This window comes from Pollachius pollachius (genome assembly GCF_949987615.1).
Source record: "Pollachius pollachius genome assembly, chromosome: 9".
NCBI lineage: Eukaryota > Metazoa > Chordata > Actinopteri > Gadiformes > Gadidae > Pollachius > Pollachius pollachius.
The window spans coordinates 18,400,759-18,421,313 of NC_136942.1; the positions used below are offsets into that span (position 1 = coordinate 18,400,759).

Here is a 20,555-nt window from a genome sequence, read left to right on the forward strand (position 1 = left end):
CAGAGGAAGTTCCACAGGTTAAAAAGAGAAAGTATGGAGGAAGAAGTGAAGTCTGTGTAGTTTATCCGTGCATACCGCTCGTCCTAACGGTATGTTCAGGACATTTAAACAAGAGGCTTCACCTGCTAGAACATAGATATTCTCTACATAAAGAAAAGATAATCATATCAGGAGTTAAATCAGGAAGAACACTCGGATCTGGCAAGTGATTGGCTGACAGAGAGCAGGCAATGCCTTTTCCTTTTTTCACTACAGAAAGTCAGACTTCTAGAGTTTCTTCCACAGAGTGGCTGAGGTGGAGGAGAGGTGCTGGCTGTGTGTGGGGGTCTGAGCCCAGGGGAGGGAGCTCCCCTGACGGGCTTGGTTGTGCGGGAGAGGCCGTTTACTCTGGAGGTCCGGCTGACCGAGGGTTGGCTAGTAGGGCACAGGCAGAGATACAGTCAGTATGAGAGCCTTTTATTCACAGACAGAAGAATGCATGATGATGACACACACAAGCAGTCACATTGTTATTGTCAGTGTCAGTTGTTGACCTCACATAAAAACAATGAGCTGATTTTAAACATGTTGAAAAAAAACAAATGTTAGAAGTATGTACAAATGCAATGTGCATCATCTACACTGTCCCTGATAATGAAAGTCTCATTTGGGTAAAAAAAAAATCTTTCACTTTGCTTGCTTTATGTCTTGCTACCTCCTTCAGGCTGAGGAAAAATGAAACATATCTTGGTTGTCCCCGGCATACAGGGTCTCAGGAGGACAAACTGACATTTTGCCCGGCTTAGACTCTGACTCATGTCCTTTCAGTTCATAACTACATCTTTTTATATAATTTTGTGTGTAAAAGTTAGGGGGAAAAGTGTGCAGCCTGAGCCTCGAGGGACCAACAAACACTTTGATGCAGTAATTCCTTTAATCTAATGATTCTATGTATGTGTATATATTGATCTTATGTGTATAGAAGTGTGTGGTGTGTGTGAGTGAGTGAGTGAGTGAGTGAGTGTGTGCATGTCTGTGAACAGGTGTGTGTGTGTTTGAGTGTGGCCAGGTGTGTGTGTGTGTGTGTGTGTGTGTGTGTGTGTGTGTGTGTGTGTGTGTGTGTGTGTGTGTGTGTGTGTGTATCTCTGTCTGTGTGTGTATCTGTGTGTGTGTGTGTGTGTGTGTGTGTGTGTGTGTGTGTGTGTGTGTGTGTGTGTGTGTGTGTGACTGACCGTCCTCTGGTAGGACCACGGTGAGGGGCGGGCTGCTGACTCCTCCGTCCCCCTGCCAGGTGCTGGAGGTCATCCACAGGGTGTAGTTGGCTCCTCCCACCAGTCCCTTCAGAGTGTAGGAGTAGGGCGAGCCAGGGGAGCCAATGGGGGGCAGCGCAGACACTGGTATGGTCTTTAAAAGAAGACGGACATTGGGGGGGTTTGGGTCAAAGGTCAAATGTAAAGATAGAAAAACTAAAAACATTTCCACCGTTGTCTGACCTGCTGGGCCAAGCTGCCGTTCTCAGAGTAGTGTATGGTGTAGTGCACAATAATGCCGTTGGGCTCGTTGGGGGGCATCCAGGTGAAGGAGACAGAGGAGGTGGTCGCGTTACCAACCGTCACGTTCTGTGGGGGGTCAAATGGCTCTGGAAGAGGAGAATCAAGACCAAACTGAAAACAGAAGTGAAAACTGCAAGGTGTGGAAGCGCACGATATACATGAGTAGAACTTGCACACACACAAAGTACATCACCATCATCTTTAACATCAAGATGTTTTGTATGTACAAGTTACACGTGGCAAACGTTAGGGAACCAATCCGAACGCTGCACGTGTTGGCAACATTGACATTGCGGACTGCCAATGAAAACATACATCTTCCTGGTCAGCCTTCCCGTTGACCTTTCTAGATTTTGAGTGTGCAAGAGCTCATCTTCAGTACCTGAGTCCAGTGTAGTGAAGCTGATGGAGACCACCACCCCTCCGTCTCCCAGGCGGGTCCAGCTGGAGACGGAGGCGTTGTACTGGCTCTCAGAGTCCACTGAGATCACCACCGAGGTGCCCGTCACGTTCGACCACGTCTCGCTTGTCTCATTCCTTACACACACACGCACACACATACACACACACACACACGCACACGCACACACACACACACGGTGAAAATGCTGCTGTCAAAATGCCCCTTTTTTTTATATGGCATGCAGTTTGCGATGCACTGGTATCTGCGAACTAAAGACTCACCAGACCCTGAGTATGTAGTACAGGACGTCTGAATTGGCCTCCAGCGGGGGGTCCCAGGACAGCTTTACCTGGTAGTCAGACACCTTCTTCGAATGGAGGAACTGAGGGGGCGTGTCTGGCGCTGAGAGGTTGGACAAACACTTCCCGATTGGTATGGAACTCACTCCACTAAGACCCTCCCCCTTACCCCCAGCTTGCCTGTCTGTAAACAAGGTCCTCAAGAGTGCTTCAGAGGTTTGCGCTGAAAGAAAAGACGGGGCTCAGGCGATGCACGGGGATGAGCCTCCTGTCTACCGCAAGAGGAACCTTGGGAGTAAAGCCGTTAGGATGGAGACGCAGGCCAGAGTGAGACACAGAAACAGAAGGAAAGGGAGGAGGCGGAGCTCAGGCCACCGTTTTCTGAAAGTTGAAAAAGGAGAAAAAGCGACGTCGTCCGAGCATCTCCAACGGACGCTGAAAGCATTGTAAAAAAAAAAAGACACACACAAATTTGACAACCTCCACCTCTCTCAACCCCGCCCCCACCCCGCCCCCTCACCGTCCTCCAGGGTGGTGATGTTGAGCGGCTCGCTGGTGTAGTTCCCCGGGCCGGCGCGCGTGTGCGCCTGCACCGTCGCGCTGTAGCGGGCGTACTTGCGCAGGTGGCCGACGTACAGGGAGCTGGCGTTGGAGGTGAGGTTGAGCGAGTGGGTGGCGTTCCACAGAGCCAGGCTGTAGTGCAGGATGACGCCGTTGGGCGCCAGCGGGGGCTGCCAGGTCAGGTTCACCTCACTGGGGCTGAGCGACGCGTAGCTCAGGTTGTACACCGCACTGCCCGGCACTGGAGCCAGAGGGGGAGGGAGAGAGATGCAGGGTTGTGGTTTTGAGGGCGTTGTTATCACGGATCCAGCAGTTTGAATAAACTATAGCAGAACTTCTGGGGGGGGGGGGGCGGCACAGAGCCTTAGCCGGAACCCAGAACACGCAACAGCCCAGGGTTACGCCTTGTTCCCTGTTTCATTTGTGTGTATTTCATACACACCGTCTAAACTGTGTTGCAATAAAACACTTTTTGAACTTCACTACTGTTGGCTGAGTTTGTGTTTGCCAACTTTGGTGGGAAACAAATAGGAAGCAAAAGAAAGTGAAACATCCTGTTTGGCCAGAGCTGATCTTCCAACACAAGTCTCAAATTCAGATTTGTGAGCCCCGGGGCACTGCAGCCGGTGGTATGTCTTCATGAGGAGGGGAACGACGCCGGGGCGCGGGCCTACCGTCCTCTCCGGACAGCAGCTGCAGGGTGTCCGAGGTGTGGTTGCCGTGGCCCAGGCGCGTGTAGGACCTGATGGAGACGTGGTAGCGGGAGAAGGGCTTCAGGTGGGTGAGCGTGGCGCCCGGGTCCGACGTGTTGACCGCCGAGGAGAAGGTCTGGTTCCAGTACAGCACCTCGTAGCGCTGGATCAGGCCGTTGGCCTTGGCGGGCGGGGACCAGGTCAGGGTGACCGTGGTGGGGCTGGTCTCCGCCACCTCCACATCCTCAGGGGGGGAGTCGGGCTCTGTGAGGGTGGGGGTCCCGGGGGGAGGGGGTCGGTTATTACGGTCAATGGCGTCGCCACGGTGTCTCTGCTGTGGGGCGGGGGGGGGGGTCTGTTTGTGTGCACTTTTAAACATTTTTCAAAGGTGCAATACAAATACATTTCTAATAACACTAATAATAACAACTGTCGTTTATAATATTATTATGATTGATTGAATAGAAAGTTCTCTTGTCATGCATGTGGTGTAGCGCGCACACCGTCTTCCTCGGTGACCACGAAGACGTTGTCCTCCTCAGACAGGGAGCTCTCTCCGACCATCGTGGAGGCAGCGATGCGCAGCACGTAAGGCGTGTATTTGTCCAAATCTGCCCCAAAAGAAAAAAGCATCAAAGAGCACCCGTCGGGCCTCGGCCGTGGCGAACGAACACGGCCACACCTCAAGCGGGCGGAGACAAGGGGTGGCTCGCCCTACCCGTCAGCAGCACACCCGTGCTGTTGGTGTGCAGCTCCAGGCTCTCGTTGGTGTTGAGGTTGAGGCCGTAGACGGTGTAGCGCTGGATGCGCCCGTTGGGCTGCGACGGCGGGCTCCAGCTCACCAGCACGGAGGTGGAGTTCACGATCTCATAGGACACGTCAAGCACGGCGCTGGGCACTGAAGGAACAACATCGGGGGGGTTACTATCTCGGGACCGGCGAAACAGCAGCGCGGGGTCTTACGGACGGTGAGCCCGACCAGCGTGGGACCTGCTGCACCCACCCTGTTCGCTGGTCTTCTCCTCCACTTGTGCCGCGGGGCCCTCCCCCACCACGGTGGAGGCGCTGACCCTGAAGGCGTACGCCGTGAAGGGCCTGAGGTCGGTCACCACGTAGGACATCTCCGTGGACAGATCCGGTAGCGTCATCGTTAGGTTCACTGGGCCTAGGACACACACACACACACACGCACACGCACACGCACACACACACACACACACACACACACACACACACAAAGCCGATTACTCACCTGCTCCACAGAGAGCTTCATTTGAGCCAGTTTGAATAAAAGTTGTAAATGTCCTTTTTACAAGGAATCCGGAGACTCCAATGCGCTGCAGCCGTCGAGGCGTCCTACCGGCCGGAGAAGCAGAGACGGACGTCCGGCCGCTGACGTCAGCAAGGCGGGTGCGGGGCGGGCCCGAGGTCACCGCCATGGGGGAGGAGTCAGAGGTGGCATCCGAGGCTTGCGATTGCTGGGTCAGCCAAGGCGGAGACGCGGCCGAAGGTGGCGCGGTGACGAAGTTAGCGACGGACGCCGCGCTGATGGGCGCCGAGGCGGACGTAGAGGCCCAGTCGGGGCGGCCGCCGCTGGGGCTGCTGTCAGGGGCGGGGCGGGTCTCTTGGGCCATGGGGCGTACGGTAAGGAGGCTGCCGCCGTCGGCAAGGGGGGGCGGTGTGAGAGCACCGCTGTCGGAGACAGGCCGCCCAGGAGAAGCCGTACTGGAGGGGGGCCGGCGGTCAGAGATGGTGGGGGTGAACGCCGGCGGGGAGGGGGTCACGGTCGGGCCCAGCGACCGCCTTCGCCGCCCTGAGAGGCGGCGGGGGTCTGGAGGCAAGGTGCTGACCCAGTCCGTGTCCGTGTCATTCTCCTTCTGAGAAAACAGAACAATAAACCTTGTATTTTAGTCGGTAGTTTGGCTTCGTATCTCTTTCGGCTGACAACACAATACATCGCAGAAAATGTGATTGATATTCACTGATCCGACCAAAAGACCACAGCGGATGGACAAAGGTGACATCATAGCTATGAGCTCGGTGCCATGCCTGATTAGGTTCCCAAGGGAAAACATTTGCCTTATTTAAATGTAACCATGAATGCAGCGATTGAGCCCCGTGCTGGTGGAGGTGCTGATAAAGGGCAGAGAGTCAGTGTACCGGCTCCCTGGTGAAGATGACGTTCCTCAGTAGCGCGCCCTCTGCCAGCACCTGGAGCCGGTACTGGGTGATCACTCCGTTGGGCGGGGCCGGGATGCCCCAGCTCAGGCGGATGGAGACAGAGTCCACCGCCTCCGCCCTCAGATCCCACACCGCACTTGGTGCTGGAAACACACACACATACACACCCACGAATGAAGAAAATGTACCCTAGCACACTAGAAAATGCACGCACACACACACACACACACACACACACACACACACACACACACACACAGGCATATAAAAAATGACTGGGAAGATAGATTTTGGTGAAAACATAGGGGGTACATAGGGCAGTTTTAACACAGTATTAGCCTTGATTACTCTCTTGTGACGCTTTACTCCTACAAGGGAGAGAGGAGGATGATGCTAACAAACAAGGCAAGTTAATCGGTTGGTGCTGTGAAGGGCGGGACAGGCAGCTTGATGGACCAATGGCTTGATGCTGACACGGATCTGATGGCAAACAAACGTCAGGTATCTAGACCGGTACAGCAATGCATTGGGTCAGCCTCACAGTCTATCACACTGTTATGTAAGGCAGACATTTCTTCTGGTAATTATGGATATCACTGTCAGGTGTTGACAATTGACAATTCCTGATGTCTTGAGTGGCACAGACTTACTGGGATTACTGCTACTTGCTCCTCCTCGCGTCTTTCAAAACAGAACCATTTGAGTTGGTCTGTGTGGAGGCCCCCCCTTACCTTCAGCGGAGGTCCTGACCTCCAAGGCGGCCTCAGGGCCGACCTCGCGGGCGGACTTGGCCCGGACGGCCACGGTGTAGCGGGTGTACGGCTGCAGACCCGCTAGCACCAGACGCTCGTCCACCGTCACGTTCTCGTACATAACGTTCCCTGACACGAGAACAACAACGGCAACGTTACGGAGGACTGGTCTGGATATGAGGAAATATGAGATGCGTTGAATGTGTGTGTGTCTCTGATTGTGTGTGTGTGTGTGTGTGCATGCGTGTATGTTTGATTATTCTCTGTGTCTGTGTGTGCGTGTTTCCGTACATGTGTATTCATGTGTGTGCGTGTTTCTGTACATGTGTATTCATGTGTTTGTGTGTGTGTGTGTGTGCTTGTATATTCATGTGTGAGTGTGTGTGTGTGTGTATGTTTGTTTATTCTCTGTGTCTGTGTGTGCTTGTTTCTGTACATGTGTATTCATGTGTGTGTGTGTGTGTGTGTGTGTATTCATGTGTGTGTGGGTGTGTGTGTATTAATTTGTGTGTGTGTGTGTCCATGTGTATATTCATGTATGTGTGTGTGTCTGTGTCTATGTGTATATTCATGTGTTTGTGTGTGTGTGTGTATTCATGTGTGTTTGTGTGTGTGTCTATACGAAATCCGTGTGTGTGTGCGTGTGTGTGTGTGTATGTGTGTATGTTTGTTTATTCCCTGTGTCTGTGTGTGCGTGTCTATGTGTGTGTGTGTGTGTGTGTGTGTGTGTGTGTGTGTGTGTGTGTGTGTGTGTGTGTGTGTGTGTGTGTGTGTGTGTGTGTGTGTGTGTGTGTGTGTGTGTTGGCATGCCCGTGAGTGTGCAGACCTGCGGGTCCAGAGAGGTACACCACGTAGGAAAATCGTCCTGTGATGATGGTGGGAGGCTCCCAGGTCATGGAGATGGTTGTAGATGTTATCTGAGTTATGGACATGTTCTGCGGAGAGTCCTCAGGTGCTGTAACACACACACACACACACAGGGGCATCATAGTGGCGGAAAGTGGGACTTGCTGGGATGAAAGTATTTTGTTTCTAAGTAATTCATTTTGCAAGAAACTATAAATTGGCTGAATACATATATAATAGAATATATTACATATAATATACAACATTTGAGTGACTGAACTTTGTATATAATATATATATTTTTAAATTAATGGAATTAAATGTTCTCTTAAGCATGATACTCCAGACAAACCACATTGACCATGAAGGTAAATGTAGGCTACAGTATGTCGAGAACGGAGGGTTGAAATGTGGCGGAATTTAAAACTGTGCACACTTATACACACACACACATATTGAATTATTATTACTTGTTTAAATGTCTGAGCAGTTCATTAGTGACTACACCAAAACAGATCTTTATATTTGCCGAATTATTATTTTTTTTTTAAAAGATGTTGGAGATATGTGGATCAAGAGAGGAAGGGGGCCCACAGTGACTGCCCAAAGTATAGGGCAGTTTTGTGCTAGACCCCTGAACACACACACACACACACACACACACACACACACACACACAGATTGTTGTTCTATCATACGAAACAATTAAAAAACACAGGTGTCCATCATCACACAAATTATGAGTCAGTAGCGACAGGAGATTTTGTCCTACGATGGCAACACAGGTGTGACAAAGCTCTATCTAGCGTCCTCATGTGGTTCTTGCACAGGCCGCGTCACAGCAAGTGTAGCGTACCTGACTCGGGCATGCGGACCATGAAGGAGGCAATCTGGCCCTCCCCGTCCGTGATGAAGGCTGACACCTCGAACAGGTAGGCGGTGTATGGCCGCAGCTGGTCCACGCCCACTGAGATGGGCACGCTCCAGGCCGCAGCTGGGGGCACCGCAGACTCTGTGATAGAGGGGGCGGTGGCCGTCATGTCGGCCGGGCTGGTGGTCCCGCGGGTCAGGATGTCTGCGGCGTCCTGGACACAGATCCTCATGCTTAGGAAACGCAAGCAGACATGGAGACAGTATATGCCTAGACCGTGAAACATGAGTCAGGGATATCTAGCCACACATTGTTGGCCCAGCGGAAACAAATAAAGACAAAAAATCTGAAATCAAAACACTCTCATACTTACATACTACAGAATTAATCGACGGAAGAGAGAGAGAGAGAGAGAGAGAGAGAGAGAGAGAGAGAGAGAGAGAGAGAGAGAGAGAGAGAGAGAGAGAGAGAGAGAGAGAGAGAGAGAGAGAGAGAGAGAGAGAGAGAGAGAGAGAGAGAGAGAGACCCTACGTTGCAGTGAGGCAGAGCTCCCGCCATGATGTCTTCTGCGTCCAGCTCCAGCGTGCGGACAGTCTGGCTGGTGCGGGCGTGTTTGACTTTCAGTGCAAACTTAGTGATGAGGCCGTTGATACGACGGGGGAGGAACCATGTGACCATCACAAAGGTGTGGTTCTCAGCTACCGCCGTCATATTGGTAACTAGGCCGGGGGCTGCAAGGAACAGAACACAATGTATATAATAATGGAGTTATATAGTTTTATGTATATTATTCATAATGTCTACCTCAACTGTACATCGTGTTTCATATAATTCACATTTCCATTGCTGCTTTTGGTATTGTGTGTATGTAGATATATCTGATCTGTTTATTGTGTACAGTCTCTGTGGTTCCCACCGGCCTCTGCCGTCTTCATGTACAAAGTCTTGCTGAATAACCCCACACCATCATCCGTCTCTACTGCCACCTGCGAGAGAGAGAGAGAGAGAGAGAGAGAGAGGGGGAGGGAGAGAGAGAGAGGGGGGGAGAGAGAGAGAGAGGGTGGGAGAGGGAGAGAGAGAGAGAGAGAGAGACTTTTCACTTTGAAGCACAATTTTCTTTCCCCTTATTTGAATCAAACAAAAAAATATAAACACAAACCCCATTGTCTTAAATAGAGTCTACTGAGCATATGACACCACCATAGCACCATTTGTCCTTTCACAGTATGCAAAATCAGCTGCCACCCTAGTCCTGCCCATCACTTTAAACACCCACACTAAATCCTTCCCAACCTTCTCCTTACTGCATCTCACTGAATACAGAAAAGGATTCTGATCAAAAAGAAAAACAGGTTTCTCAAACAATATTGCAGAAGACAAAATAAAAGCTAGCAGTCCGAAACATTCAGTAAAAAAATTAAAACCGTGTCTGGGGCCAGGCAGAAAAGGCAGGTCGGTATGACTTCAGGATTCAACCTTGAGACACAACGATTAGGGTGGAAAGCTAAGTGGAGGACGCGCCACTGCAAGTCCCCACTCAGATGGGAGGCTTGTAGAGCCACCGCCAATGTGAAGGATGTCCAGTGGAACCTCTCCATGTTCCCGCCTCTTGGTGTCTAGACGACTGGCCAGCTTGCCAAGTTAGATCAGGGAAGAGAAGAGTAGCTACTCCAACACTGACACTAGAGCAGGGGTTTTCAAAGTATGAGAGAGTGAGCCCCCCCTCAGAGAACAAATTTCAGCTGAGCCCCCCCCCCCCATTTTTTTCTAAATCCCTGTGTTTTGAAAGATCTTTTAATTATTTTACACATTTTTTAAACATCTCTGATCATATCTTAAACATCTCTGATCATATTTTACACATTTTAAAGATCTCTGATCATATTTTTTTGATACATTTTAAACATATTTATGAAACATTCTAACATCTTTGTGCGTTTTTAAACACATTTCTTAACACATTTTAACACCTTTATCTAAGCATGTTTTTGCTTAACGTTTTTGAAATACATTTGAACATCTTAATCTGTAAACTGCCAGTTTAGCCTCCTTTTTAGCTCACCTCAACTTTAGTGCGAGCAATGAGTTTGCGTAGCTGTGTTCGAAATCGTTCCCTATCACGGATATAGTGCACTATAGGGTGCTCGCCATTTTGTAGTGGTGTTCGAATTCTCAGTGGTAAATTTCATGCACTATATAGTGTTTTTAAAATACCCAAAATTTGAGTGAACATACAATGCTCCGTACATGTTACTCCCGTATACCACAATGCAATGCGGTCGTGTTTTCCGGAGGAGAAGAAGCTGAATAACCTTGAAAACGAATAGAAATGTCAACAATTTATTTGGGATTTAACATAGAAAATGTAATATTCAAAATTAATTTTAAAAAAATTGATCAAGGAAATGTAACATTCAACATCAATACAACCTCCAGTTTTCCTCGTGGGTGCCCGGTTTGTTTACATGATGTGGGCGCAGCTGTCTGCGTTACACAAAATACCCGGCGCAATTACAGACGCAAATGACGTATAGAAATGGTCAGCGTAGTGTCCGAATTCTCGTTTGTTTTTTCCATATATAGTGCATTATATCATAAACACTATATAGGGAATAGTGAGTGAGTGAATAGGGAACGATTTCGAACACAGCAAGTCTTCGTCTTTGCGGTTTTTTTCTGTTACTTTTTCTGGTTTATTTTTTTCTCACGTCGCGCCCCCCCTGAAGAACTCTGGCGCCCCCCAGGGGAGGCGCGCCTCACAGTTTGAAAACCACTGCACTAGAGCCATGACTCAAACCATTACCTTTCCCAATGTGGCTGATTATGATTAAGAGGCCAGTTTAGGATTAATATAGTAACAAAAAAAAAGTATCAAGGGTTTGTGTAGTTTGTATTCATAGGGATAACATGCCGCCCCCTCTTTCCTATAGCTCTCAGCCCTTAAAGGCAGCTTCTCTTGGGTTTTTGAGGTATAGGAATTTATATCCTCAAGTGATTGCATTACACTTTCATACATTGGGCTGTCTGATCAATGAAATAGCTTAGGGCGGGGGGGGGTTGAAGCAATCACTCGCTTTAGTAAACCGTGCGTGCGTTTTACTTCATGCGCCATGTGACTTACTTAAGCGCACATACTACGTTTCTTTATAAACAGATTACTCCCATGTTACCTCCCGGGCTCTGTACAGTGCTTATTTTATGCTGACCCTTTGTGCCGCCTAGGAATTTTTTCGGTCTAGAAATATTACTTCTGCTTATCCTTCTGAACAAGCTGCTCCAGAACATCTACATTTTCCCCCACTAAAGGTTGCAGACCATTCTCCATGAGTGATTCCTCATATTCATCATTATCAAATTCGACAGCATGGGGCATGATATTCTAAATTGTCTGTTTTCCACATACAAAACCCTTCCTGCTGTTAGAGGAAATGAATATAACACATATTCCTTCCCCTCCTGCATGAATTTCACATCCACATCCAAATTCGGAAGCCGTGCATTTGGAATAATAAATGTTTGCCTTCGAAAACTTTCTACATGAACCTGATCCGGCCATTTAGAGCCGGGTAGAATAGGGTAAGCGGCAGTTTGTTTGGCATATTTGGACAGGATCCTTTCCAATCTGTCATCTTCAAAAAATGGGGTTTGATTTTAGAGGATAACTCTTTTGGAAGGTGAAGATAGGGGTAGAACTTGAACAAGTGAGTCTTTCATAAGTCCTTCTTCGAGAGAGAGTGACAGAAAGACAGAAAGAGTAACGGTGGCGTTTGCTAATTAATTTATGTGAAGGTAAGGTGTGGTCATCAGACCCTGTTTATCTTTAGTGCGGTCAACATGCTTCAGGGAAATAATTTGTCAGTCACCAAACAACAGACGATATCACCAATGACAACACATTCATGTCAACACAAATCATTAAATGTTTGGCCTACAATAGTAAATATAAAGAGACAACTATACAAATAATATATGATGCATACTATTATTCATAATAACCATACTAAGCATTACTCATCATTATCAAAAATGTGGACCAGACCATTATTGTAACATTTTGTGATTAACTTTCATGAAACAAAGCTCTGTTTTGAGAGCTTGCTGTGTACTGTGTTGAGAGAGCATACCGGTAACACTCGGAGTAACATGATAGGTGCACACTGTCAAAGCAACAACACTCACTCATAGTGTGTGAGTGTTTCTATCTCCCTATCTCTTTCTCTCTCGCCATTGCATATGCACACAAGCACACACGCAAGCAAGCACACACACACACACACACACACACACACACACACACACACACACACACACACACACACACACACACACACACACACACAACCAGTTTGCTTCAATGAAGTTCATTGGGTTAATGAATTCTGAAAACTAATAAGCGTGATCACATTGAAGCTCAATAACAACAGAGAGTGGAAAGGGCCTATCCATAGATCTATTTACATGATCAATAATTCAACCAGGATAAATTATTGAACCAGATAAAGCATATTAAAGCCCATTTAATATAATACAATATTGTGTGTAACACATCAAAACATGCAAACGTGATCCTACAATATAACTCCAGACATTAATAATAATAATAATAATAATAATAATAATACATTTTATTACCTTAACTTTATTATCTTTTGTCGACACTCACTTCCATTTAATTCCATTAATAACCTTTTTTACTTTAATATTAGTTTGATAGACCTGTATGGCTTCTCCTTGCACAAAGTGGTAGCTCCCTTCCACACTCCCTTTCAAAGTGTGGTTTTAGTTTGCATTTGTATGCCCATTATAGCCAAGATATGTGTGGCCAATTAACCATGCTCCCATTTCAGACCGTGAGAACCCCTTTTGCCTTCAACTTTTAGTTCCTTATATCACATCTAGAGAGTTCAGACCATGAGAGCCCCTTTTGCCTTCACCTTTTGGTTCCTTATATCACATCTAGAGAGTTCAGACCGTGAGAACCCCTTTTGCTTTCACCGTTTAGGTCCTTACATCTTTGTATCCTATGATGTGGGTGCCTACAATGTGAGTCTTCCTACGATCATGCTGCCTTAAACCAAATTATATTTAAGTGTCTTGCACTAATCTTTCATCGACATGCGTTCTCGTCTTCCGGGATGCATGCACATACACCGATATTGGGCCGGTACCTGGATGCCGTAGGTGGACCCTGGGTCGAAGGTGTTCAGGAGGGTCTCTGGGATATCAGTGACGGTGACGTACTTGAAGTCGGTGTCGGGGTACGGGCATACCTCCTTGTATCTGTAGAGAGTGGAGCCATGAACATCAGGTAAGACGTGAAGCATGCAGAGGGACATCGGTTTGTGGGTTTCCCATGACGATGACGAGGATGACGAGGAGATACCTGATAACGTAGGCTGTGACGACGCTATCGTCGGCGGGGCGCCACGTGAGCATAATGCCGGTGGAGCCCACCTGGTCTCCCACCAGATCAGTGGGGGCGGCAGCAACTGCTTTGGGGGGCGGGGTAAAAGGTATAAGAGGTATAAAAGTTGAAGTATTTTGCTCCAAGAGCTGGAAATACAGACAAGTAATCTGTTACAACTCAGACAAGCCTGTCAATTGGTAATCTCTTTACATGCGACTGCTGCTTCCTTTCTGCAGAGGCAGAGATCTGCAGATGCATGTGGCGATATGCAAATGTGTGGAGATTGGTCTGTATGCATCAGTAGCTATACAGCCTGCATACTGCTAGTCGGAAGTATTCCCCAGTGATCTTGGAGTAAAATACTCTACTACTTTTCAGCCATTTCAGCGATTTATATCAATTTTTGCATTAACAGATTTGTTCACACATTTACAAGATCTATGTTTTATACATTTACAAAATGCCTACCTGTACACATTCTCAGTACACATTTAGAGATTAATTTACACTTTTGCTAATCCTATTTTGCACACATGGATTGAAATACAGTTATACAAATCTCCTGTCAGATTTGTTAATAGTTCTGCTGTAATATGTGTCTGTATGTGTGTATATGTGTGTGTGTGTGTGCGTGTGTGTGTGTGTGTGTGTGTGTGCGCGCGCGTGTGTGTGTGTGTGTGTGTGTCTATGAGCGTATGTTTGAGGCTGCACTCTGCATAATCCAGGAATAAATAGGATTCCTGCGTGCACACAAAATATGTATATGTGCATGCATGTGTGTGAATGTGTGCGTGTGAATGTATGTGAGTGCGTGAGTGTATGGGGGTTCTGTGATCCCACCGGTGTTATTGTTGCTGAGGATGCGGCTGACTGCGGGGCGGTTGTTTGAGGAGGAGGCCGCTGTCATGGTAACGATGAGCTCGGTTCTTGGACTCACACTCACCACGTCAGCCTGGGAGGCAGCGAGGGGACATACACAAGGCTACGGCGAGCGTTCAAACACACACACCACAGAGCCAAACCCAGTATGTGACACAGCAAGGCTCGCAATTAGCATTTCTTTATTCATAAGCATTACCATGGGTGTCCTTTTCAAACATGTCAGCCCTAAGAGCCTAGCAAAATCAAAGGAATAAAAAAGCTTTATCGTCTGTGACAGCAATTTAATAGAAAATTGTATTTCCATCATTTAATTCTTGTCTTTCTTCTAAGTGAAACACATGTGATTACTATGACGGAATTGTGTTTACTGTTTGTGTGGGCCAATAAAAAAAAAAAGGCAATGTTTTCAGTTTTTAATCGCCATTCGTCTTTTGTGCAGTTTTGGTTTTACAACCATAACTTTCGATCTCTCTTTCCACTTCTTTGTTGTAAGATACGTGTATATCGTCATACACCAATCTGTTGTCATTGTTACGCAACCATTTCAAATATGTACTTAATTTCGTCATGTTTCAAAACACGATCAATTAGTCTAAATATGATATTGTTTTGATGCTGTTACTCCGATACAGATATGGCCAGACCTGTTCAGTTTTACATCTGTACCTCTCACATATAACACATATCGTACTTACCGTGGCGTCCTTATCTGTACATTACACAAGCAGTACACACATAGATCCAGGTACATGCTGCTATGTACTGATTGAATACCCAGATAGGACTTGCGGAAAACTTACCTTTGAAGAGGAGTGTGAGAGGAAGAAGAGGATTATGAGGAAGAGCATTCTGGCCAGCAACAGTGATGCCGAGAATGCAAGCTGTCCCTTACAGAGGCCTTACAGGTGAATCCCTCCTGCCTCAAGTCTGCAGTGTAATCCAATAAAGTAAGGAGGAAAGAACGGCGTCCACAGCTAGCCTGTTAGCAGCGGCATCAGGGGAGATCAGGGGTTACAGGTGAAGGATGATGTGAGGAAGTCTCAAGGTCTTCCCAAAGGTCAGCGCATATCACACTACGGAGGCGCCAAGGAACCGCCGAACAACAGGCCCTTTCAATAGGGTTGGGCTAGCTCCTATCCACCAGTCCTAATTTCTCTCTCTCTCTCTCTCTCTCTCTCTCTCTCTCTCTCTCTCTCTCTCCCTCTCTCTCTCTCCTCCTCCCTCGCCATCTAGGATTAGTTGCCTGAACAAAATGAATGATTCAGTGCTGAGCTCATGAGGTCTACCTTATTAATAATTTAAACTTTTACTCAATTGTGTGCTTAGTGTGGATTGTGTCTGTAGTCGTGTGTGTGGGTGCAGGTATGTGTGTGTGTGTGTGTGTGTGTGTCTGTGTAGGTGTGTATGGAGGCATGTGTGTGTGTGTGTGTGTGTGTGTGTGTGTGTGTGTGAGAGTGTGTGTGTGTGTACATGTGTGTGCAGGCATTTGTGTATGTGTGTGTGTAGGTGTGTGTGCAGGCAGGTGTGTGTGTGTGTGTATGTGTGTATATGTGTGTGCAGGCATGTTTGTGTGTGTGTGTGTATATGTGTGTGCAGGCATGTTTGTGTGTGTGTGTGTGTGTGTGTGTGTGTGTGTGTGTGTCTAACGTTACATTTTAGGGTATCAGACACCTGGCAGTCGGGAAGAGCCAAAATTGGGCGGGACCTATTTACAATGGGAGGAGAATGTGTGTGTGTGTGTGTGTTTGTGTGTGTTATCGCATTTCCAGCTGATGATATTCCACTGATGGCATTTATCTTTGTGAATGTGGAACATAAACCCAACAACAAGCCCATGCTAACTTTGTTAGCCACGGTGGTACACATCACAGGGGTGCCCGTGGGCGGGGTCATGTGTGTTTACCTGAGCGTGTCCTCCCCTGGTGGGGGCTCAGCCTCAGAGAGAGAGAGAGAGAGAGATAAAGAGGGAAAAATAAGGAAATAGTCAGGAATGGTATGGACTTCTCTATCAAGTGGTGAGCAGATAGGGTTGTTATTCTGAGAAGGTAATGTACTGCAGCATACTAGCGTTCTGCTGAGTACTACTTCTCTACTGAACTGCACTACCGCTAGATCATCCTGTGGTTACAGTCATAGAACAGGCTATCCTCTCAGGTCCATCCCTCAGCCTCTCCATGCTATCGTTATAGTGGCAGCATTCAGTCAATCCTGTGACCAGGGCAGCCCTCTCCTTCCTTTGTACCGCGAGAAGTCAAGTCATTGATGACGGTTACTCTGTGGGAGTCAAAGTGGCCCAGGGTGGCATCCCAGCTCACCGTGGCCCAGGAGGAGTTCCCCCTGAGCAGGTGGGGGGCACATAATCCTGCTGGGTCTGTGGAGACAACGTTATGCTATCACACTTTTACTATTATTACATGCTCTTGTTATAATGTGTGTGCGTCTGTGTGTGTTTGCTTGTGTGTGTGTGTGTGTGTGTGTGTGTGAGTGTGTGTGTGTGTTTGTATGTGTGTATGTGTGTGGGCGTCCATATATGCACGTGTGTGAATGTGTGCGTGTGCGTATGTGTGCACATGTGTGTCTGCGTGTCCTTGCGTTCACGTGTGTTAATGTGTTTGTGTTTGTGCGTGTGTGTGCGTGTGTGCGCGTCTGAGTGCTTGCGTGTGCTGAACAGTTTGTGGTCTCCCTGGCTGCTGCTCAGAGCGAGTCGTGCATCTTTAAACGGGTGAGTAACTGAAGATGAGCTGTGTCGCAAACGGTTGCTTGGCGACCAACAGGTGAATGCTTTTGCTAGTTAGTTCCACTGGTAACAGTAGAGCCTGACCCAGATGGACAGCTTTTACCCAGAGAGAGAGAGAGAGAGAGAGAGAGAGAGAGGGAGAGAGAGAGAGAGAGAGAGAGAGACCAACCAGTGTGCGTCACGATCCGTGCCGGAAGCACTACGTCCCGGGGCATCTCAGGCAATGGACGTGAGAAAAACACTGAACGCTTCACACTGTGTCCTTCACACTGTCGTTCAGTCATTCAGTGTTCTCAGTCCACTTGCCTGCGCCGCAGACAAACACAATGGCAGCAGTCACACATATCCTGACCAGATATCGATGACACCACAGCAAAACAATCATCTCTAGCATTAGGATGTGTTTAAATAGTTTTACCCAATTCAAGGTACGTTGGTGTCAATCACAGGCCCCCACGCTCAGATAGTGAGGAAGACAACCCCCCCCCCCCCCCCCCTTACAGCATAATCCATTAACAGGTCATTTATTCCACCCTCCATAATAACGTCTATATGTGAGTTTGATGACATCATACACTAGCTGACTAGCTGACTAGATGGGTCAAGTGTGTAGCTGTACCTCACGGCCCACAGGGTAAGGGGGTGTTCTGGCGCCCCCTGTGGTCACTGCTGCGCTGCACTTCTAAATCGTATTTAGAACCAGGAGAGAGATATAAAAACCTTCAAAGATATCATTTCTGCATCTCACAAACACACAAAGACACACACACACACACACACACACACAGACACAGACACAAAAGCGCACACAAGAGTTTACTAAGTAAAACACACTGCTCTGTTTTCTGTTTTCCGGAATTACGTGATAGTTCAAAATCCCAAGAGAAGCTGAGATTAGGGATGAGAGTTTTAGGAAAGAGGGGGGCATGTTATCCCCATCCTACAGGGTCAATAACCTCACAGGTTAAAATACAACAGCATCATCAGTACAACGCTGCATCAGTTCGTTACTGAGGAGGTGTGGTGTGTGCTGGAAGCTCCCACAGGGGCCCCTGACGCTGAGGTGAAGGTAGGATCAACAAAAAGGTCATGCAATCATCCCACGAGGAAGTCTTCAATGTTTTATTTACCTATGCATGTCAAAAAACAGATTCTGCAGAGAAGAAAAACGTAGCCCTTAGTAATGATTAAACAAACTTCCCCAAGGACAGGAGCCCTGACACACAATATCAGTACACCATTTATGCAGTTGAAAGGAAGCCAGGAAATACAATGAGAGGGTTTGAATGCAAAAGCATGATGCTTAAAAGCAATACGTTTACAATAGAAAGTAATGGCCATCATCTGCTCAATAAAATCAAATAATCTGTGCATATACTTTAAAATAATGTTAATTTCATCGTGGTTGGAAGCACTACAAAGATGAATAGAAAAACAACTCATAAGATAAACAAGACTAAAGTGCTTAAGTATCTAGGTCTCTGTTAATGGTAGTAACACGTACAACAAATACAAAACATGGCTGTTTTTAATACCTATAACCCACACCCACATCCTGTCCATATGTCTATCCTTTTGCACATGTTACATCTCTTAATCTGTACAAACTCTAAAGCTAATTCCACTGGCAAGAGCAGTCCAGAGGCTCTTGGAAGTTGTAGTCGACCAGGGTGCTGTTGCGTGAGCAGTAGAGTGTGACCGTCCGCGTTTGAAGTCCACTTTCCCGGCAGCACTTACAGAACCTGGCGTGACTGTTGATGTTGAAGTTAAATATGGTGGCCGACGGACATTTGCCATCGCAGGAATACACCGTCACCTGTATCGATGTTCATTAAAAACTGTTAAAGGGAGTTGTTTGTACTTGAAATGTGAATTTAACAATTAAAGACCTTCTTCTTGAGCTCTCTTTGGTATGTCCACACTTTGAACGACAATACTAGTGAACAAAGTCATTTTGACCAATGTATGGGTGAAACCAGGAGAGACGGTTGCCATGGTTTCAACACCAGACCTGAACTGTGTAAATCTGGGTCTCACCGGGGCATTGCTCCTGCAGTCGTCTTTTCGGATGGTGGTGCGAATGGCCACACGCTTGCAGGTCTTTCCGTCCTCTTTGCCTGGATATGTAATCACACAGGATATGAAGAGAAACACTCGGAGCTCACTCGTCTGGCGAGCGCCGTGACTGAAAGCCCTTCCTTTTCCATACAACCGTAAGAACGTTAAATGGCTGAAAAGCATTTCTGTTTATTTCTATGTGAGGGCATTTGCGCACGCATTCAAATAAATATACACGTACTGAACACATTCACACACTAATACTCACACACAAACGCATGCATACAAAGACACTTAACATATACACACAAACTTTGAATATATAAATACACACATTGGACCCACGCACACACACACACACACACACACACACACACACACACACACACACACACAACATTGCTCTCTTCTGCCATAGAGACCAAAGACTCTCACACACAATGAAAAGTCTATTGAGCACGACTCTTTGTTGCCCAGCAGTAGGGGCTCGCTTTGATTGACATAGGGTTCATAAGGGGTGTAGTACAGGGATTCTGCTCTCTGTTTGGCCAATGACCCAAACCTGACCTTACTCGTTCTTTGAACTAATCACATATCAACAAAAAAATGCTGTGGGACCCTGGAATGTTTGAGGGTAGAACGACTATACTGTGGCACATTCTATGGAATAGATCACATTAGTATTCCTGCTCATTATTGGTCTTATCACCATATTTACAATTTACAGGAATAATTTTTCACTATTACACATTCTGATGATCTATGTTATCAAGGTATATCAAGGTGACACAAACACAAACACACGCACATGGAGGCACAACACACACACACACAAACACACACTCAGAGGTAAACAACTGTCAGAAAGTGAGAGAGTTGGGGTGGTGTTGGGTGAGGGTGTATTGAGGCAGTACCTTTGTCACAGTTAGTACTACCAGTGGGGGTTACAGGGTTAACGGTAAATGGTAAAACACCCCCTCCAGTACCTGCAGATGCATCGTCGTTGGGCGTCCGGTGTAACGATTGTCAGGAGAACACACACAAGAACACGTTTGGTTTACAACACAGAGGCCTTTCACACCAACACACCCCAGAGGAAAGGACTACTGCAGGTTTGCATGCGCTCCTCCGTTCGCTCCCTGCCGGGTTCACCCTAGCCCCTGCACCATCTCACGCTCTTATCACCAGTTCACCAGTGTCCCGATGCGCCACACTGCAAAGGTCACCGCTAAAGCGGGTCAAGCGGATAAGGCTGTTGAGTCCACAGACAGAGAGAATGTCACCTTTACCCGTTATGCAGTTGAAGTAGGTTGGGTAACGCTTTATATTAAGGT

At 47.3% G+C, this 20,555-nt stretch overlaps 2 protein-coding genes across 2 annotated transcripts in view; both read right to left on the reverse strand.

Moving 5' to 3' along the window:
• Window positions 1-15,274, reverse strand: part of ptprq (protein tyrosine phosphatase receptor type Q) — a gene marked incomplete at its 5' end in the record, with an annotated part of 28,361 nt that extends 13,087 nt beyond the window's left edge. Inside the window, 20 exons of the mRNA XM_079742855.1 lie at window positions 1,212-1,383; window positions 1,473-1,618; window positions 1,915-2,069; window positions 2,217-2,337; window positions 2,755-3,036; window positions 3,470-3,751; window positions 3,991-4,098; window positions 4,206-4,385; window positions 4,491-4,652; window positions 4,848-5,364; window positions 5,648-5,811; window positions 6,400-6,549; window positions 7,247-7,375; window positions 8,123-8,351; window positions 8,669-8,868; window positions 9,054-9,123; window positions 13,306-13,417; window positions 13,521-13,626; window positions 14,385-14,496; window positions 15,227-15,274. Of these exons, the coding sequence (XP_079598981.1) occupies window positions 1,212-1,383; window positions 1,473-1,618; window positions 1,915-2,069; window positions 2,217-2,337; window positions 2,755-3,036; window positions 3,470-3,751; window positions 3,991-4,098; window positions 4,206-4,385; window positions 4,491-4,652; window positions 4,848-5,364; window positions 5,648-5,811; window positions 6,400-6,549; window positions 7,247-7,375; window positions 8,123-8,351; window positions 8,669-8,868; window positions 9,054-9,123; window positions 13,306-13,417; window positions 13,521-13,626; window positions 14,385-14,496; window positions 15,227-15,274 (3,445 nt within the window). The remainder of the gene's footprint in view (window positions 1-1,211; window positions 1,384-1,472; window positions 1,619-1,914; window positions 2,070-2,216; window positions 2,338-2,754; window positions 3,037-3,469; window positions 3,752-3,990; window positions 4,099-4,205; window positions 4,386-4,490; window positions 4,653-4,847; window positions 5,365-5,647; window positions 5,812-6,399; window positions 6,550-7,246; window positions 7,376-8,122; window positions 8,352-8,668; window positions 8,869-9,053; window positions 9,124-13,305; window positions 13,418-13,520; window positions 13,627-14,384; window positions 14,497-15,226) is intronic.
• A 3,504-nt stretch (window positions 15,275-18,778) lies between these two features.
• otogl (otogelin-like) overlaps window positions 18,779-20,555 on the reverse strand; it is a gene marked incomplete at both ends in the record, with an annotated part of 38,304 nt that continues 36,527 nt past the window's right edge. Inside the window, 2 exons of the mRNA XM_079742856.1 lie at window positions 18,779-18,979; window positions 19,201-19,280. Of these exons, the coding sequence (XP_079598982.1) occupies window positions 18,779-18,979; window positions 19,201-19,280 (281 nt within the window). The remainder of the gene's footprint in view (window positions 18,980-19,200; window positions 19,281-20,555) is intronic.